The sequence below is a fragment of the Leucopleurus acutus genome (assembly GCF_964270905.1).
Source record: "Leucopleurus acutus genome assembly, chromosome: 3".
Lineage (NCBI taxonomy): Eukaryota > Metazoa > Chordata > Mammalia > Artiodactyla > Delphinidae > Leucopleurus > Leucopleurus acutus.
In genome coordinates, this window is record NC_139145.1 from 46675270 (window position 1) to 46694413 (window position 19144).

General features: G+C 45.7%; 1 protein-coding gene across 4 annotated transcripts in view; it reads right to left on the bottom strand.

The window, feature by feature from the left end:
- The window catches only part of GRIA1 (glutamate ionotropic receptor AMPA type subunit 1), a gene marked incomplete at both ends in the record, with an annotated part of 309718 nt that overhangs the window by 140591 nt on the left and 149983 nt on the right, over positions 1-19144 (bottom strand). For 3 of the 4 annotated variants that reach the window (XM_082836839.1, XM_082836837.1, XM_082836838.1), the window contains one exon: positions 575-814. The exons of the other annotated variant lie outside the window; for it this stretch is intronic. In XM_082836839.1, the coding sequence (XP_082692965.1) occupies positions 575-814 (240 nt within the window). The remainder of the gene's footprint in view (positions 1-574; positions 815-19144) is intronic. 4 annotated transcript variants of the gene reach the window in all.

Here is a 19144-nt window from a genome sequence, read left to right on the forward strand (position 1 = left end):
AAGACCCTGCACATTGATTATGTTGTAGGCACTGTACAGGCCCTTTCTAGTCATTGTCTCATTCAGTCCTCACAACTGTATGATGTAGAGACTGGTTTTATCTTTATTACAGAGATGAAAAAACGAAGGAATAGAGAATTTTATCCCCATTACAGAAGTGGTCGAACTGAGGCAGAGAGAGCTTGCCCAAAGTCAAACAGCTGGAGAGCAGGGAACATAGAATTCAGATGCAGGTCTGCCTGACTCCAGAATCTATGCTCCTAAAAGCCATGTCATGAGCCGTGAGCCATGAGCCATTCAACTGACGTCCTTGGACTTTGAGTCTGGGCTCAGGAGCCATGGAAACTTGGTAAGCTGTAGAGTGACATGGGGTGTTAAGACAGTTATTCTCTCAAAGGATGTGTTTCCACATGTGAGTTATAGATTAGTTACCAAAAATTCAGTTCACAGACATAAAACATTTCTGGATCGTTCCTCCTTGATCCCTGCCTTTCAAGAAGGCAGAGAGGCACCATTATTCTTCCTGCTGATAATTTTCTCTTCATCCCTCCACAGTCCCCCTTCTCTGGCTTACCCCGGTCAGCATCATAAATGTAGACAAACTTTTGCCACTTGTAATGGTCGATGATACTGATGAGGGCATCCTGCAGCTCGGGACGCAGCTGAAGGACAAACTGGTTGGATGTGTCAACAGGAAAGCTCGGTGTAATGAAGCAGACGTGGAGGGCCCCGCAGAAGGAGGTCAGCATGTTGACAGTCCTCCGTTCATAAAACCCAAAGATGGCATAGACTCCTTTAGAGAACTGGGAACAGACTGGAAGAGGAGAAGAGAAAAATTAATGGATAGAAGATACTGCAAACATGCTGTCAGGTGGCTCTAAAACTAAATCATCCACTAGTCTATCCATCAACCCATCATCCATCTGTTTATCTAGCCATCCACCCATCCAACAAATCCATCACTCCATTCTTTCAACCCACCAATCTGTCCAACTGTCCATCCATTTTACCCATCTCTGCATCCATTCACCCAGTCATCTGTCCAACCCACCCATCCATCTGTCGAATCCAATGTTTATTAGGTACCAATTCCATACCAAATGTTGTCATGGTTATTAATTATAAATGTATGCAAAGCTGTTTTGTATGCTCTTTCACTTTATCTGTACAATGCCTTTATTAAGGTAGGAAAAGGATGGCTGGGTCATTTTTTAAAGGGGAAAACCAAGGCTCAGAAAGTTAATGAACATGTCCAATATGGTAGCACAGCTAGACCGTATCTGAGTTAGGCAGGTATCTTGAACCCAATCCAGCGATCTGTCTATGACACTGCCCATCACGTCAAGGCAAAGCATAATAAGATGCCTTAGGAAGAAGGTCTGTCAGCTTGCTGCTGATACACGTTTAAGAAAACAAGATTTTCCCAGCCAGCCCTTAGTTTTCAGTGTACATTTCTCTGCTGATGTTCGTCTTGTGTTTGTACATCCTCCTGGCTGATTCTTCAGCCCCCCGCCCCGCAGTTTATCAGCCACAGTACTAGCCTATCTGTGTGAGCATCCCCACAGGAGCTATTTTGTAAGATCCCAGTGCAGTTACCAGTACTGGTTTGTGTTCGGTTACGCTGCTGGTTAGAATATAATGCCAAAAAGTTAGCCCCAAGGTTATGGCGCTAAGTCCAGGTAATTCAGCTACTAAACTTCATTATAATATGTGGTACAGGATAAGGGTTCATAGACTTTGCCCCAGTCAAGTGATCAACCCCAATGCCAACCCCAGTGCCTGAAAATTACCATCTTGATATGGATGGTGAGGCAGACGAGTCATCCTCATCACAGTGACCGTGTTTTAGGGTGCTCTGCCGTATATGGTAAGCTGTTTAGTTCTCATCACAACCCTGTGACTTTGGTATTATCAATTTTCTTTTAAGACGGTAGTGTTGATATTCCTAGATCCTCTGCTCTCTTTACCCTACCACCTGCTTCCGTGACCCCGTGCTGCCTTTGTAGATGGGCTCTCAAATTACGCTCCCTGAACACTGCCCAGATGTGTTCCATGAACTTTAGCCCCGCAGAACGCTCCTTAACAAAGAAAAGGCTTCTTTGCTCAGAGAAATTTGGGAAATGGTACAAACCCTGTCCTTCTCTTGGAGTTTCAAACTGCATACCAGCTACATAAAAGATTGAGAGGAATCTTGTTCAACTTTAACATGGATTTTCTCAAATCCATACGCCCCCAGGACCCTTTGTTGGTGAATACTTTTTAACATGTTACTGATTCACTGGGCCACGCTGCACTAAAGAATGCCATGAGCCACTGGGACCCAGTTGCCTACTGAGTCTACGTTCTCAGTCAGTCCCTAGACCCTCCCTTCATGTCCCTGAAAGATAATCTTTTAAAGACTGTAATGGAAGCATACAAGTCGTCTGTCTAACTTCCAGGGTAACCCAGCATACCATCTACAGGAAACCTGGCAGGTGCCCTTTATTGTGTGTGTGTGTGTGTGTGTGTGTGTGTGTGTGTGTGTAAATTTAATTTTTATTGTATATTGGAGTATAGTTGATTTATGATGTTGTGTTAGTTTTAGGTGTACAGCAAAGTGATTCAGTTATACATATACATATAACCATTCGTTTTCAGATTCTTTTCCCATATAGGTTATTACAGAATATAGAGTTCCCTGTGCTATAGGGAACAAGTAGATCCTTGTTAATTGTCTATTTTATATATAGTAGTGTGTATATGTTAATCCCAACCCCCTAACATCTGCTTGCATACTGAATTACTGGGCATGCACTGCTTCTCAAGGTGCCCAGTCCATTGACTGACCACTCTTTGAAACCAGAACCTCATATGCCTGCTCTTAACCCACTCCACGGCCCTCCTGGTATCCAAAGGTGGCCCTCATGGACTGCAGCTTTATGGCATTTGGTTTTCAGTAGTGATGTTCATCCTCTACCTAGAAACCAGAGGGATCCTTTTAATTAAAAAAAACCCCAAAAAACAAAGAAAACACACTGTTTCCCTTCCTTGTGCAAAAACCTCTTACAAATTTTGAGGTTTCCCACTGCACACAGGAAAAATCTCCAAACATCTGACCATGACTCTGAGGCAGAGTGACCTGTCCCTTTGCCCCCTCCTGCCTCACACCGCTGCCCTCGCTCCCTGCTTAGCCACCTGGCCTTTGTTCTGTGCCTCCGGCCTCCACACTTGTTCTGCCCTGGAGACTCTGCGCTCCACCTGCAGTGCTGTTCCCTTACTTCTCTGCAACGCTCACTCCTTTTCAGCAATTTTATCTCAACTCAAATCTCACCTCCTTGAACAGGACTTCCTTCATCACCTCTTCTAAATAGTGATTCCACCCTCCCCTCAACCCTCTATAAGTCTCTATCACATCCCCCTGTCTTATCTTTCATGCTTGAATTATTATTATTTGAAGGTGTTTTCTTTTTTTACTTGTATGTATCTGTGACTGTTCCGGTCAGTGTTAATTCCCTAAAAACAGGGGTCTCATTTATGCCCCAAAGCCAGCATAACGCCTGGGACATGGTAGGTGCTTAGTAAATGTTTGTTGAATGAATGATGAGTGCTTGACGAGAGCACTGCACTAGGGAATGAGGAGGAACCGTTGGACCACCCTGGACCTCTTCCTCCCCTGTTCTGGGTAGGCAGCTCCTGAAGTAGCTATTTATCCTTCACTACTCGCACTCTTTTCTCTTTCACCCTAACGAGGACGCTCCAGCCACTTGCAGCCGACAACAGGTGCTGTCTTTAAGTGTCTATTGTAATTGCCACAATCAAGATTTCCATAAATATGGATTTCTCCACCAGGAAGCATACACTGTATATTATTCTCCCTGTGTTAGATATAGATTTGTCAAAAAGCACAATTCATCTTACCGGGTGAGGTGTGTATGGCGAGCACATGAACCCCGTTAGCATATTATAATATGCTCTCTGCGGTATTTTTGGGATCTTTACTTTCCATGCTGCAATGAAATATTATCTGGGGGATATAAATCTCATGTTCCCGGTCTATTCCCTGACGACATCTACTTGATTTCACACCTTCAGTTGGGTCTCTGGGGCCCTCGTGGCCAGTGTTTCTTGCTGAAACTTTAGAAGTAGAGGAGGAATGGGTAAGATGGGGTGCAAGAAATGGGCGCAGATAGGCACGATCGAATCCTTACACACACGGAGGCCAGGATGTTTCCCCCATCCTTGAATTATCTCCCTATCTTTCCCTTCTGCAAATCTCTTTTCCCTTAAATTGAGTGTGTTATCCTCTAAGGCGAAGCGGGTACGTTTAACCAGAGCTCCCTAAAAGAGCATGGCTTGGAGGTAGCCTGGCCTGGATTTACTCAAGTGGACCCTGGTCCTCCGAGTTGCTCAGCATTTGACCTTCAATCTGGCTCCTCATTTCAGCTAAGCCTGAGCAGCAACAGCGAGGGAGAGGGAGAGACTAAGAGTCTGTAGGCCCCAAGGCCTGTGGGAGAATGCATAATTGGTTACACGTTCAGAAATATAATTAGTTGTAGCACATTTCTTTAAATCTGTCACAGTAAATATTCAATTGGAAAAGATAACTTGGTCTTGTAGAAAAAGTACTAGATTAGATGCCAGAAGACCTGGAGGCTTCTCTTTTTGGTTTTATCACAGCACAGTATTATGTGACCTTGAGCCAATCCCAGGCTCTCCCTGCGCCTCAGTTTCCATCTGTAAATTGGTGCTTTGAACCCCGTAAGAGTTAACATCTCTTCAGGCTCCAACAGTCTACGTTCTAGTCTAAGTAGTTGAAAAATATTCACTGATTGAGCACACTTTGGTTATTTGCTGGTCAGACTTGTAGCGACCTCCGGTGCAGGTTTTCAAACCTAGAAATCAGATAAAGGCTCTGAGTTCTTGGATCCGACTGTAATAGAATCCTAGCACTAAATCCAGGTGCCTTCAGAGTGTTGAGTTGTATTTAAGATACAATTTTTAATGTGATATAGGTGAGTTAGTTACCTAGTAGAGAGTAGGTGAGAGAAGGCAAATCAGAAAGGGGGCTAGAGGTGGAGCCTTGTATTGTCAGGTACAGCAAGCCCGAGGGGAGAAAAGGGAACACTGAAAAGCAGCCTCTTGCAACCCTGCTGTGTACTGGTCCAGTCAGACTCGCAGGCTGACAGTGAATGAGAGTAGGTGGGACTGTGTGCGTGTCCTCCATTTAAGACAGCAGTGGTGCATATAGTGCCTCTGATAGTAGCAATTAGGAGCTGACGTTTGAGCACTTACGAAGTGCCAGACATCGTGCCAAGGACGTTCCCGTGCGTCGACTCCTTTCATCCTGTGAGGTAGGTTACAAATTGGGAAGGGCAGGCCCGGGGCCAGCACAATGCAAAGCTGAGTTCTGAACTCCACCCGTCAGACCACAAGGCTTGAGCTCTTGGCTTCTGTGATATGCCACCCCTTCCCTCCCTCCAACAATATTGGAAAGAAACAGTCATGGCATATGGGACAGCTTCAGCTTCTAGAAAATCCTCTCAGGTAGCGCTCTGCCTGCCTCTGTTGCCAGATCAAGACGCATTACTGCATTAGGGTCTGTTGATATTAAAACAAAACCTAGAGACTATCATACAGACTGAAGTAAGTCAGAAAGAGAAAAACAAACATCGTATAATATCGCTTACATGTGGAATCTAGAAACATTGTACAGATGAACTTACTTGCAAAGCAGAAATACAGACACAGATGTAGAGAAGAAACCTATGGATACCAAGTGGGGAAGGGGGTGTGGGAAGAATTGGGAAATTGGGATTGACATATATACACTACTGTGTATAAAATAGTAAGTAATGAGAACCTACTGTACAGCACAGGGAGCTCTACTCAGTGCTCTGTGGTGACCTAAACAGGAAGGAAATCCAAAAAAAGATGGGACATATGTATATGTGTAGCTGATTCACTTTGCTGTACAGCAGAAACTAACACAACATTGTAAAGCAACTAAGCTCCAGTAAAAATTAATAAAGCAAAACAGAACAAAACTGGGTGGCGCTCGCTGCATTCCCCTCTTGTCCCTGGGGATCATGCAGAGCATATACACACACATCTCTCCTTCTGTTGGTCCATACATGTGTCCATCCACCCATCCATCCACCTCTTGACACCCAGCATCTACCACTCGTGAGACTCCGTGTTAGGCAGTGGACATGCAGTATGGAAAAAGGCAAGCCCCCACTTCGACGTCACCTTGACAGTGGGAGAGGCCGACACCGAGCCAGTCAATTACACTTCCCTATAAGTGCTGTGGCAGGGATGAGGTCGGGGTTCAGGCAGAGCCACCTAAGCCCAGCCTTTGGGGACCTCAGAGAAGGCTTCCAAGAGGAAGTGCAGCTTTGACCTTGAAAGAGAACTGGGCATCAGCCAGGAGAGGGAGCAAGGGGAGTATGGTGCAGTTGCTTGCGCACAAAGAGTATTTCGGGTAGAAGGGAGAGCGACAGCAGAGACCTGGCAGAGAGAAAAGCTGTCGCACATTCAGGGAACCCTGCCAGAGTGTCAGATTCCGAGGTCCCTGCCTCTAAGAGATTCTGTAGCGGAATGTGTCCAACAATCAGAGCAAGTAAAAAACGAGGCCAGGAATTCCCTCTTGGGGAGGCAGGAGGGCAGGCACCGGCAAGGGCAGGAAAACCCACGCTCTGCACGGGTGCGGGCTGTCCAATTCCATCATCGCTTTGCTCAGACCTCTTTGATAAGCACTCCTGGTTAAGGCACCATCCACTTAATATCAATAAATCTCCCAGCGCTGGGCACTCGCCCTGACAGCTCTCTCCCAGGGAGGGAACTCCTGGTATTAGCAACTTCTTTTTTATCGTCACTTCATTTAAGGCCTCTCACACCGACATTCCTCCTTGGCTCCTGGCTGCAGTCCCTGGAAATGTGGCAGCCTCATGGTAAATAGTGGATAATGAGGTGACAGGATGGCTTCATTCTGGGGGAGGGAGATGGAAAGTATGTGTGTGTAAGTGGGGGGACTTTTAGCCACTCATCCTGCTTCTCCAATAATTCTATCCTTACAGGTGGGAATGACATTCTTGCTCTGACTCTAACCTTGTGACATCAAATGTGCTTTATTTCTGTCGCTCAGAGGACAATAAGAGTGCCCTGCATCCCCTTACACTCTCTTGCATCCAAGATCTGGTAGTGACATGTAGTGAATTACCGTAATAGATATAATATAAATTGTCCCCATCTCCTCTAAACAACAATTATTTAGGGTTCTGAGACATGTCCGGGGCTTCTCTGTCATTTACTAGATAAAACCTTATTGTTCATTTGTTAAATCAACAAATATTTTTTGAGCACCAGAAACTAATATTGCCAGAAAACCAGGATGCAGGGATGACACAAGACAGGTGTGTCTTCTGCCTTCTCACAGCTTAGACAAGAGTTCTATGTTTTATTTATTTATTGATTGATTTTTGGCTGCGTTGGGTCTTCGTTGCTGCGCACGGGCTTTCTCTAGTTGTGGCGAGTGGGGGCTACTCTTTGTTGTAGTGCACGGGCTTCTCATTGCGGTGGCTTCTCTTGTTGTGGAGCACAGGCTCTAGGCGCACAGACTTCAGTAGTTGTGGCACGTGGGCTCAGTAGTTGTGGCTCACGGGCTCTAGAGCGCAGGCTTAGTAGTTGTGGCGCACGGGCTTAGTTGCTCCGTGTCATGTGGGATCTTCCCAGACCAGGGCTCAAACCCGTGTTCCCTGCATTGGCAGGCGGATTCTCAACCACTGGGGAAGTCCAGTAAGTTTTAAATTAAGGGAAAGAAAGGTTATTTTGAGAGAGTAATAAGGGGTTTAAACATAGAATAAGTGGTCATAACTACCAGTATAGCCAGTGTTTACTGAGCACTTACTACAGGCACGCACAGTACTAAGCACCTGTGTCAATATCCAGGTAGAGGGACCAGTTTATCCAAAGGCAATGAGGTAAGAGAGAGGAAGCAACCTTAGAGAAACTCCAGAAAAGCCAGTACAACTAGGGTGGGGACTTTGGCACAGAGTTGGGGGGGTGGGTGGCGACCAGATTGCCAAGGGCCTTGCCAGGACTAGAGAAGTTAAGCCCCTGCGTCTCGTGTCCATGTTGCATTTCCTTTGGCTTTGGATTCATCTCAGCTTCATAGGGCTTCTCTTCACCCTGGCCTTGGAGCCCAGCTGGGACAGGGCAACAGAGGGAGATGCGGAAGAGGAGGCATCCTCCCCTGCTCAGATTCGTGCGTTTATTATGAAACATGAGTGTTAATTACCAGGCACTGAAAGCCACTGAGATGTGACACGGTATATGAGGCTAAGAATTAGATCAAGGCTGGGCTCAGTGGTCCTGGAATTAGACTCACCTTGTGGGCTGACATATGAAACCAGGGACAGCGGAAGGACAAACAGACTGAGAGATTGTAGGTTCTGCTGGAAAACTCTTCAGGTGCCTGACATGGTTCTGGAAAAGTAAACGCAAAGAAGCAAATCTGGAACCATGAACAAGCCCCTTTTTCTCTCTGGGCTGCATTTTCCCCATCTGGACAATGAAGTTTACACTTAATCAGTGTTTCTCGTGTGTGTGTGTGTGTGTGTGTGTGTGTGTGTGTGTGTGTGTGTGTGTGTGTGTGTTAAATACCTCCAATAAAACGCCTATAGTCATTGGAGATGTCTAGTTCTATAGACAGGGAATTTCTCTCTCTTCTATCTATCTACTCATCCACCCTTCCAACAAATGTTTACTGTGCACGTGGTGTATGTTAGACAGCAGTGGTGCCAGTGGGATACAACACTGAAAACCTGCCATCATGGAGCTTAGGATGTAGAGAGGGGAGAGGGATGATACACAAATCAGCAAGATTATTTGGGATACTGCGTTACGACGACAATGACATGGGATGATGTGAGAGTGCCTGGAGGGGCTACTTCAGATAAGGCGGTGAGGGAGACCCTCTCTGTGGCACTAACGTTTAAGCTGAGAGAATGAACCATAAAAAGAAGCTGGCCAGACAAAGGGCCAGGGAAACAGTTTCAGGCAGAAGGAACAGAAGGTACAAAGGCTCTTAATAAGGTTCAGGAAAAGACTGAGGAGTTTGAGAAATAGAAAGCCAGGGTAGACATAGTGTAGGACAAAGGAGAAAAGCAGTAGAAATGAAGGTGAAGAAAAACAGATCATATAAGTCTCTGAGTAAACTTAATGCTCCCCTAAGGTGTATGGTACTTCATGTGTGGCTTGGGTACCTGCAGAGTCCTAGAACATCACCTTGCTCTGAGATGGTCAGTACTAGCTGATCTTACCAGACCTTTCAGCTCTAACATCCTGTAGCTCAAGGCAGTGGAGGAGACGCAGTAGAGGGGAAGGTGGTTATGAGTGGATGGAAAATGGGAAAGGGAACATCTTCTGACTCAAGTGTAATGGGGCTGCAGAAATGGACCAGCGAGTTCATCAGGTTCTAGTGTAGATGCTGCTGTTCTTGGATGCTTCTGGGCTTCTTTAGGTTCTGGGCCTTTGCCCACACTCTTGTTCTAGCCCGCACAGCCTTCCTGACTTCTGCCGCTTTCCTCTCCACATTCTTTCCATTCTTTAGAAGTTCAGCTCACATGCCACCTCTTCTGTGAACCTCTCATGCCTCCCCATTTCTAACTGTAATCTAAAGGTCTCCATCCCTCTCTTCAATGTCCTTAGAAATGTATGCCCCCTACAAATTTTTATCAAGGCCTCATGTTTTATTAGTGTGAGTTCTTTGACTGGGAACAGAAATGAATGCATGCTAACTGAAGACAAAAGAAGAAAGGATAGGGGGAACCCTCAGCTCAAAGACTGGACCTTAGAGAGACAGAAATTGCAGGAGCTCGGGGAATCTAGATGTGAGAACTTCATGGACGGTATCTTCAGAGTGTCACTGTTGCCCCAGCCATTTGTGATCACTGCTCCACACAGCTCGAGACTGGCCTTTTTCAGGTTGGGAGTCATCCATTGGTCGAGGGAAGGCAGGGAAACTAACTAATTATCTTCCTAAGATTACTAAGGAAGTAATCTTGCCAAAGGAAAATGAATACATTGTGGACAGAGAGAAGATGGATGTCAGGCATATCAAACCAACAGATGTCTACTAAATTTGTATTTTCTAGTATTTTATAATATAAGTGAAAGTCTGAGGCCATACAGGAGCTCTGTAAATGTCACATGCATCTGAACACCAAAGTTAGGTAAGGAGTTACTTCTCATTCAGTTGCCGTTGCCTGTCTCCTAATGGGTTAGACGCTGTGGAACAGAGTGGTGAATAACATAGACGACGCCTCTGCCTTCATAAAGCTTATTTTATTCTTTACAATCCCTAGAGGGCATCACACAATGGCTACAGAGTATTCCTGGTAAATGAGAGGATGAAGAATGAATGAATGCAGGTCATTCACCTATATTAATCCATTGATACTATTCTTGACGATTGACCTAATCTTGCTTCCATGGCGTTTCTTGCATTGGGTGGACTCATTATTCTTCCTTTATATTATTAAATGACGTTTTGTGTATTTATATCTTTCATCCACAATTGAGGTGTAAGCTCCCTTGGAGGCAGAGGCCTTTCAACGCTATGGTTTTTCTTGGTATGTACAATGTGATGTATCCTGTATAGAGCTGGGCAGGGAATCAACATAAATGCTTGGTGATATTACTTGTTTCACAGTCTTGTAGATTTAGCTGACTGTCTCACAACCATGAGCTTGGGGGGTATGCATTATCCCCTGCCCCTTGTCCAAATTCCCCCGGCTTCAGCCCACTGAACTCTGTCACTCCCTGTTATCTTAAGCCAGTAGAGAATGAGAGCTGTGCTCCTAGGCTGGCGTCCAGAAGCCGGGCAACCTTAATGTACTCCACGCACAACACCCAGTCTCCTTAGACAGTGCTCCCTGGCAAGCAGGTTTACATCCCATTACATAATTCAATCCTTAGGATGTTTAAAGGATTCAGAACAAGGGCATTTTCACCCTGCATAGAAAGCTATGCAACCATGTAGTATTACAGGAAGAGGATCTTTCAGAGATAGTTCATATAATCACACACACACACACACACACACACACACACACACACACACATATGTGCTGTCCTCCTTGACGTATCACTTAACCCAAGAACCATCATAGGGTCATAGATTGTTGGTGCTAAAAGGTACTGGATCTTGAGGGCCTATTAGCCTAGGGAAAAGCCTCCTAAGAGGCAGCTGTCTGCCCAACTCCACTCTGAAGTCTACAGAATTTACATGTGCTTGGAATATGCAAAACCTGATGTCAAGGGTGTCAGTAGCCACAGGTGGAGCCTCCTGGAGACGTCAGCATACTGGAGACCTCTCACTACCTATCTGTTCTGGGTGACTGCACCCACTTGGGAAAAATACTGCTCTTCATCTTACGTATTATTATAGTTCCGTCACCTACTGAGTGTTCACCATAGGCCAACGCCTGTTCTAAGCACTACCATTTACTCCTCACAACAGTCCTGTATTTGTTTTTCCTATTTCATGCACGAGGAAGCTGAAGTTCAGGGCCGTTAATTGATCACAAGTCATTCGTGTGATAAGCGGCAGAGCTGGCATATGAATCCAGGTCTGTCCTCCTCCCTGGCCTGTGCCTTGAACCACGCTAACTCTGTCCCCTGAAAGTCTGTCATCACAAACCAGAGCTTTCATTCCCCTGATGATAATATCAGCCAACACTGAGCACTTACTGTGTGCCTAGGATTACGCTACGTGCTTTCCGCGAATTGCTCATTTACTACTATTTTAGTAGTATAGAGTAGGGAGACAGTTATGATCCCCATTTTATGGAGAAAAAACTGAGACCAATTAACTCGCCCAAGGTCACATAGCCACAAAGTAGAAGATTCAGCGTCCAAACACAGGAATTCCAACTTGAGAGCCGTTGCTCTGCTCCTCTATGCCAGGTGTCAGCAGCTTTTTCTGTGAAGGAACAAGTAGTGAGTGTCTTAGGCTTTGAGGGCTCTGCAGTCTCTGCTGCAACTGCTCTATGCTGTTTTTGTAGCACAAAAGCAGCCAAAGACAATATGTCAATAAATGAGTGTGAAACTTTATCTGCCATGTAAAACTTTACTTACAAAAACAGGCATTGTGCTGGATGTGGCCTGTGGCCAACTCCTACTCACTGCGATTCTGCTACTGGATGGCAGGAGAGATGAAATGCTGAAATTTTGAGAGAGGTAATCATTGCTCATAGTGTATTATATGATTTTTAAATCTCTCACATCCATTTTCTCTTGTGAATACGCAGTAAGGTGGGTAGGGCGTGACTGATGATGCTTGAGCCCACATACAGATGAGGAACCGGGGATCCTATAGCTGGGGGATGACGGACACAGGTGTGAACCCATGTCCTTCTTTCCGTGTCTTGTGACTCTTCTGCAGTGGCTTTGGTTATTCACGCTGCGGGGAGGGCAGGGGAAAGGAGCCATGAGAGAGTCCGGCTCCATCACTGACATCCCGATATGACTGAGGCTGCTGCTTGCTGCTTCAAAGCCCTGCTGGTTTTGAAGCTCACAGACTGACTCCAGCTGAAGTGTTGACACAAGGACAGTCATACACCAAGTAGGTGGTGTGGTTCTGAGTTCCAGGCTCCTCTCCTATGCGCTCGCTGGCTTTGGGCTAGAGGAGGCTGTAACACTGCCTCCTGGCTAAAGGCTTCTCTGATGAGATGGCAAGGGGGCCCCGAGCTTTGAGAGGACAGGTGCTTTCAGAGGCTATTTAAAAAGTGGCTATGTACCAGGGGATGCACGGCATTGTGGCTGCACCCTTTAAGGCCAAGGCTCAGGCACATGTAGGGGCTTAGTCAGGAGTGCTGGGTCAGGGGCACGGTCTGGGGCTAGGGGGAGGGGCTGGACAAAGTTGGAACCTGGATTTGAAGCTGAGGTCAGGGCTCATTCTAGGGTTGGGTTCTGGGGTAGAGGTTAAGGCTGCCGACCAGGGCTGGGGTGCGTGCTCACTCAGTCTCATTTGGGGGTAGGAGGTGGGGTTCACTGAAACGTCCAGGTAGGGAATACATCTACTTAGCTCTGCCACTGTGCAGCCTTTGAGAACTAGCAGAGTAACCAACTAGAGCAGAATAGATAAAAGCAAGGACGCTAGCCCAAAGGGAAGAAGGTTGTGGGAGAGATCAGCCTCATAGCTTCCTCTGCCCCAGGCCCAGCCACCAGCCTGTGCCACCTACCCCCCCATCACACAGCATCTTCTGCTGGTTCACGTATGAACTATCCCTGCCAGGAACACCAGGTAGATGATTCAGGAAATGAAGCCAGACTCGTCCTTTGCCAATGTTGATTCCGTTCCCTGGGTGAGTGGGAAAAAATATTTTGTTTCTCATTTGCTATTCTTTTCCTATGAAAATCATGCGTATAAATAGGTTTTCCTGAGCCAAGTGGCAAGCCCACAATACACTGCACACCGTGACCTTGATTAGCACCTGTCCGTCAAGGCAGAGTTGCATGGAAATCCGCAGATGACTGCCTGAGGGTGCCCTGTAAAAGTGAAATTCATTTTTCCAGCGAGGGTGTATTCACTGGGGAGGTGAAAGGACAGAACTGAAGGGTGAAATAAAGCTACAAAAACAAGAGGTTCCGGCTCTCCAAACCATACGACACCGCCAGAAACCAAACTCTACCCCGTCTGATATCTGAACTCACCCATGACCCCTGCCCTTGGCTGATTTCTCGAGGTGAAACCTAACCAAGTGAGAAGTGGATACAGAAGAAAAGCTCAACCTTTTTTGTTCTTTTCCTGCTCTTCTAATCCAGGTCTCAGAAAAGCACATGGAGAATAGCGAATTTTAAACAAAGGCTCAACTGGTAGAGTCTTATTATGAACCTGTACTTGCCCTTCCGTCCTAACAGGGATGTGAAGGTCAGTCGAGAATTTACTAATAAGGGCACTTTGAATTTTAAGGCTGCAAACTGTAAGCCCTTCCTACCTCTCCTATGCCACATCTGCTCCCAGGCCACGCCCCTTCTGCCTCTGCTTCACACTGGCCTTTCTTTTACCTTTCAGGACAGTCCAAACGTTTTTGCCCTGGGGCTTTTGCACATGCTGTTCTCCCCTGGAAAGCTCTTCCAACCCTCTTCAAGTGGCTGACTCCTTATTCTTTAGGCCTCCGCTTTAGTGTTCTTTCTTCAGAGAGGCTTTCTCTATACTCTTGCCCTTTTATTCTCTATAGCAGTACCGTGTTTATTTCCATCATAGCTTATCTCTGTCTTTCGTTATCCCCTTTAATGTTTTGTTCATTGGTGTCATTATTTCATTTCCCCCAGTATGGCAGAGATCATGACTATTTAATCTCCTGCTCTAGTCCTAGCCTCTAACAAGGTACCTGACACAGGAGAGGCACCAAGACATTTGCTTGGATGGAATGGATGAGTGAATGACTAAACAAGCTGCCAGTTCTCCATATGACTGTAACCAAGTTATTTCTCCCCTTTGGAGTTCATTTCCTCATTTGTGAAAAAAGGAAGAGTGAGATTCAATTAACTCTAACGCTTTTCCACCTCTAAAAATACACGTTTCCTTATTTATCATTTTCCGGATGGGAGAGTTGAGGCCTGGAAGCACGCTGTCCAGCCCAGGGACTGGAACTCAGGTCTCCTAGAAAACTTCCAACCAAGACTCTTTAGCAAAAGCCCAACTGCCTTCTCTGCAGAAACACCTCCCCCGCAGCCAACTCCCCGGTATTTAGTTCCCTTTGTACCAAAATCTGAATCACTTTTCAAGGTTTCTCAAAACATGGGATGAATGGCTCCTGCTAAGAAACAGTCCAGGCTCCTTGAATTCTACAAGGAATTCTGAGAATAGAAGCATTTCTTACTGTCCAGAGGTGTTCTTTTTGTATGTCCCTGCTCAATTGAGATCCAGGAGTGTGTGTGGGAGGGGAAAGGCTGAGATTCAAACTAATTCTGGGGAAAAGAGTAAGTGAGGAAGGAGAGAGTAAAAGGCACAGGCACAGATACAATGCAGAACTGCTGAGAGCATTTGAGGAAGGCATAAGCATGAAGCTACTGTACTATTTTTTTTTTTTTTTTTGGCGGTACGCGGGCCTCTCACTGCTGTGGCCTCTCCCATTGCGGAGCACAGGCTCCGGACGCGCAGGCTCAGCGGCCACGGCTCACAGGCCCAGCCGCTCTGCAGCATGTGGGATCTTCCCGGATCGGGGCACGAACCCGTGTCCCCTGCATTGGCAGGCGGACTCTCAACCACTGCACCACCAGGGAAGCCCTGTACTATTTTTTTTGCTTGGGCATAATGCACCCACAGAGCTCCATGTGGGAGAGCCTCACTGGCCCCAGTCCACCCCCAGCTTCATTCCTTAATAGTCCACCAAACACTGGAGACTACGACCACACTGCTGTGTGCAGCAAACCATCTCCTTCTAGGTCTCTCTGCCTCTGCACACATTCCTCACAAATGCCTCTCAGCCCCTTCTACACATCCTTCAAGACCCCAATCACATGTTGACTCCAGTGGGAAGCCTTCCAACCCTTACAGAAAAAATTAATTACTTTCTCCTCTGAGTTTCTCCTCTGTGCTTTCTTTCTTAGTATTATACTTATCTTGATAGTCTATAATTTCACAGTTTCATGACTGTCTTTTTCATCAGGCTGTGAACTTCTATAGGGCTGAGCTGGGTTTATGTTTAAAGTCGCACAGCCTAGCCCTGGTCTTGATATAGTAGATGCTCAGTAACTTGTTTGCTGAATACGTTTTGTTTTTCTTGCCTGAGAAATGAGGGCAATAATACCTGCCTTACTCTCTGTGAGATTACCCAAGACCTACATTCACTATAAAGTGTACACCCGTCAGCCATCATCTTATTCAAATTGCACAACTCAAATATGACATGGACTGGACAGGATATTATTATTCACTTTATCCAGATGAGCTCCCAAGGGTTAAGAGGCTTGCTCTGAGTAACACAGCCAACAGCTATCAAACTAGAGAAAGAAAACCAACTTGCTTGACTTCTGCGTTTTTTTTCCCCCATCAGATCACAAATGCCTTTCAAAAATTAGCTGTAAGTTTGGTCATGCTGATTGACTGACGAGAGAAAACATGGATATAAGTCCTTCTAAAGATGCCACAAATGTATCTACTTACTTCCACAGCCCACTACCCCTCCTCCTGGCTTAGTGCTGTCAGTCCTTACCACGCACAGAGTCAGCTCTCCGTACCTGTATTCCACAACCATAGACCAACCAACTGTGGATTGAAAATATTTGGAAAAAAAATCCAGAAAGTTCCAAAAAGCAAAATTTGAATTTGTCGCGTGCTGACAACTCTTTACATAGCACTTGCATTGTATTTATAACTATTTCACACCATTTGCGTTGTATTAGGTATTCTAAGTAATCTAGACATGATTTAAAGTATACGGGAGGACCCGCATAGGTTATATACAAATACTGTGCCATTTTACATAAGGGTCTTGAGCATCCGTGGATTTCGGTATCCGAGGAGGGTCTTGGAACCAATCCTCCTCGGATACCAAGGGACGACTCTACTTACTACGTGTTATCGCTTCCTTTATCACTTTCCTTTATCCCTGCTTCCACCTTGCCCTCTCCCCTTTTCTCACCTTCATCCCCGCTCTTCAGATAGCAGCCACAGTGTTCTTTTAAAAGTGGAAATGGGGTCCTGTCATCGTCCCCTTGAGCTCCCAGAGGGTCCTCATCATGCTTTCAGTAATGTTTATACTCCCTTGCATGACCTGTAAAGGTCTGCCTTGTCTGAAGCCTGCTGATCTGGACAGTTTCATTCATCCTCTCCGTCTCCCCATCCACTGCTGCAGCTCCTCCAACACACCAAGCTCCCCCACTCCCCATGCTGTGCCCTCTACCTCGAACTCTTCTCTGCCACTTCTGCTTGGCTGGCTTCTTCCCATCTTTCAAGGACCACCCTAAGTAGGTCATCCTCTGTGCTCTGTCACCACATTCAGTTTGTTTCCTTCACAGCACTTTACTCGAGTCGCAACTGCAGTGAAAACCCTTTTATCTGATGCGGTGGGGACTGTGGTTAAACTATTTGAAAAATATGGTTAGAACAAAGAATCATATAAATGATTCATCGCAGGTATTTTCTTTTAGCTTAAAACACCTAAGCGCACATGTATTTATCAAGCTTTTGTTGTAGTGGGAACTTGACGTAAAATAAATGTAAGTGCAGAATTTTTTTGTGTTTTGCACCTGACCTTTAATAGTTGCCTTGCCTACACCTAGCATTACCATGTTTTTAGGGATTCATCTTTGAGCCTTTCACAGTATTTAACATAGTTCCCAGAGAAGTAAAACAACTTTTTTTTTTTTTTTGCATTTTACCAGTTTACATAATTTCTGCTTGCACTGCAAAAATATGAGTAAAACACAGAAGTATAAATAGGATTGGAAACAAATGGAATGGATTCCTAGCCCACCTCCAACAGAGTTGATGTGAGCAGAAATATATGGGCTGATCAGAGAAGAGGCTACTTGCCAGAAGGTGTGGGGTTTACAGAGATGATGGAGAATGCAAGTCAATCCAAAGAGACGGTTGAATGGAAGTTGGTTACGAGAGACTTCGCTGCATCTGATGGATGGTTGGCTTGTTGATTATCTATCCCTCTTTTAGGCTTTTTTCTCAGCTTGCCTACCCAGTATACAACATAGTCCTTGGCATTCAGAGCCACAATCAATGCCAAGTAAATGAATAAACAAGTGGGGGGACTCTTTCACTCCTTAGGTAAAGAATTTTGTTTCCTCAACTGTGAGAGGATTGGCATGGGCTATGCCAGCATGGTCATTTTCAGATCCACATTCTGTTACCACTAACCACATCCAGTAACCATTTCTGTGTTTCAGCTTCTGCTTTTCTCCATACCCTCTACACACACTTTAGAGCATTATGTTAGTGACCTCCCTCATAGCTGCACACCACCCACCACTACAGTCATGCCAGTACCTTACCCCACCCCCCCTGTTTTTTGGGGGGTTTAGGATAATCCCCTCCCTCAGTGCCTCCCCCCAAAACAGGTAAGGAGGTGGCGAGGCCAGTTTGGGCTGTAGTGCCAGAGCTGCTGGATTTGTTTCTTTGGCGTGCTAGGCAACCCGGGGGCAGCTTTGAGCATGGGTAGGTCGGACCTCTACAACCCTGAAGATCTGAGTGGAGAGTTTGGGCCTGCCTTATTTGAGAAATTGGGCAAAACTTCTGCCTCCACCCCCTCATTGCTTTGGCTTGGTCTTTTCTAGTTTCCATGGTGCTGGGATCCACAGAGCCAAGGTTAGGGGCGAGCCTCAGGAACGAAGCTTTCATGGGCCCTTCAGCCCACAGTGTGGCTCAGTGCAACAGCCGTGGAGTAAGAAACATTGGGTTTCTTTCTTTTTTTTCCCCTTCCATTTATTCCTTTGCCTCTCTCCCTCTCATATCTGAGGAAAGACAGGGATTGATTGAGGATTTGGGGATTCCGGTTACCAGCATAAGAACAGTGTCAACAAATGATGATGGTGATTTCTGATGTTACTAATAGCTGCTTATGTATACTGAGCCCTTTAATGCTAGGAACTAGACTACACATTTTAAAGTAATTAACAGTTCTCAATTTCTGTAACAGTCTGAGAGAGTACACACTTTTATTACTAGTATTATTATTATTTTATAAAAGAAGGACTGAGGCACAGGTAGGTGGAAGTCACAGAACTGATAAAGGCAGAGCTAGAATTCACACCTGTGTATGTCTGATCCCACAAGGTGAGGTGTTACTGTTAAGCTAAAGTACCTTGCAGTGTATCTAATCATAACGTTCACTGAATAATTAATGTATTGACTCAGTACATCCTATGCGATACAGTATGGGGAAAACAGAAATCAAGGCCCCTGCCTTTAAGAGGGATGTTCTAATGTGATGAGGAAGACAGACTCCTGAACCATGGATAAAAACGGGCCATGAGAAAATGAACTAAATCCTACAGTAGAAGCACAGCATGTTCTGTATATACAGAGGAAAGGGCAAATCCTTCTCAAGAGGGAGACCAGGGCAGATGGTGACCCCTAGCCTTCGTGCCTGTGGAGCCCAGGTGCGGCTTTGGAATCCTCCTCAACCTGGTTACCACCACCAAA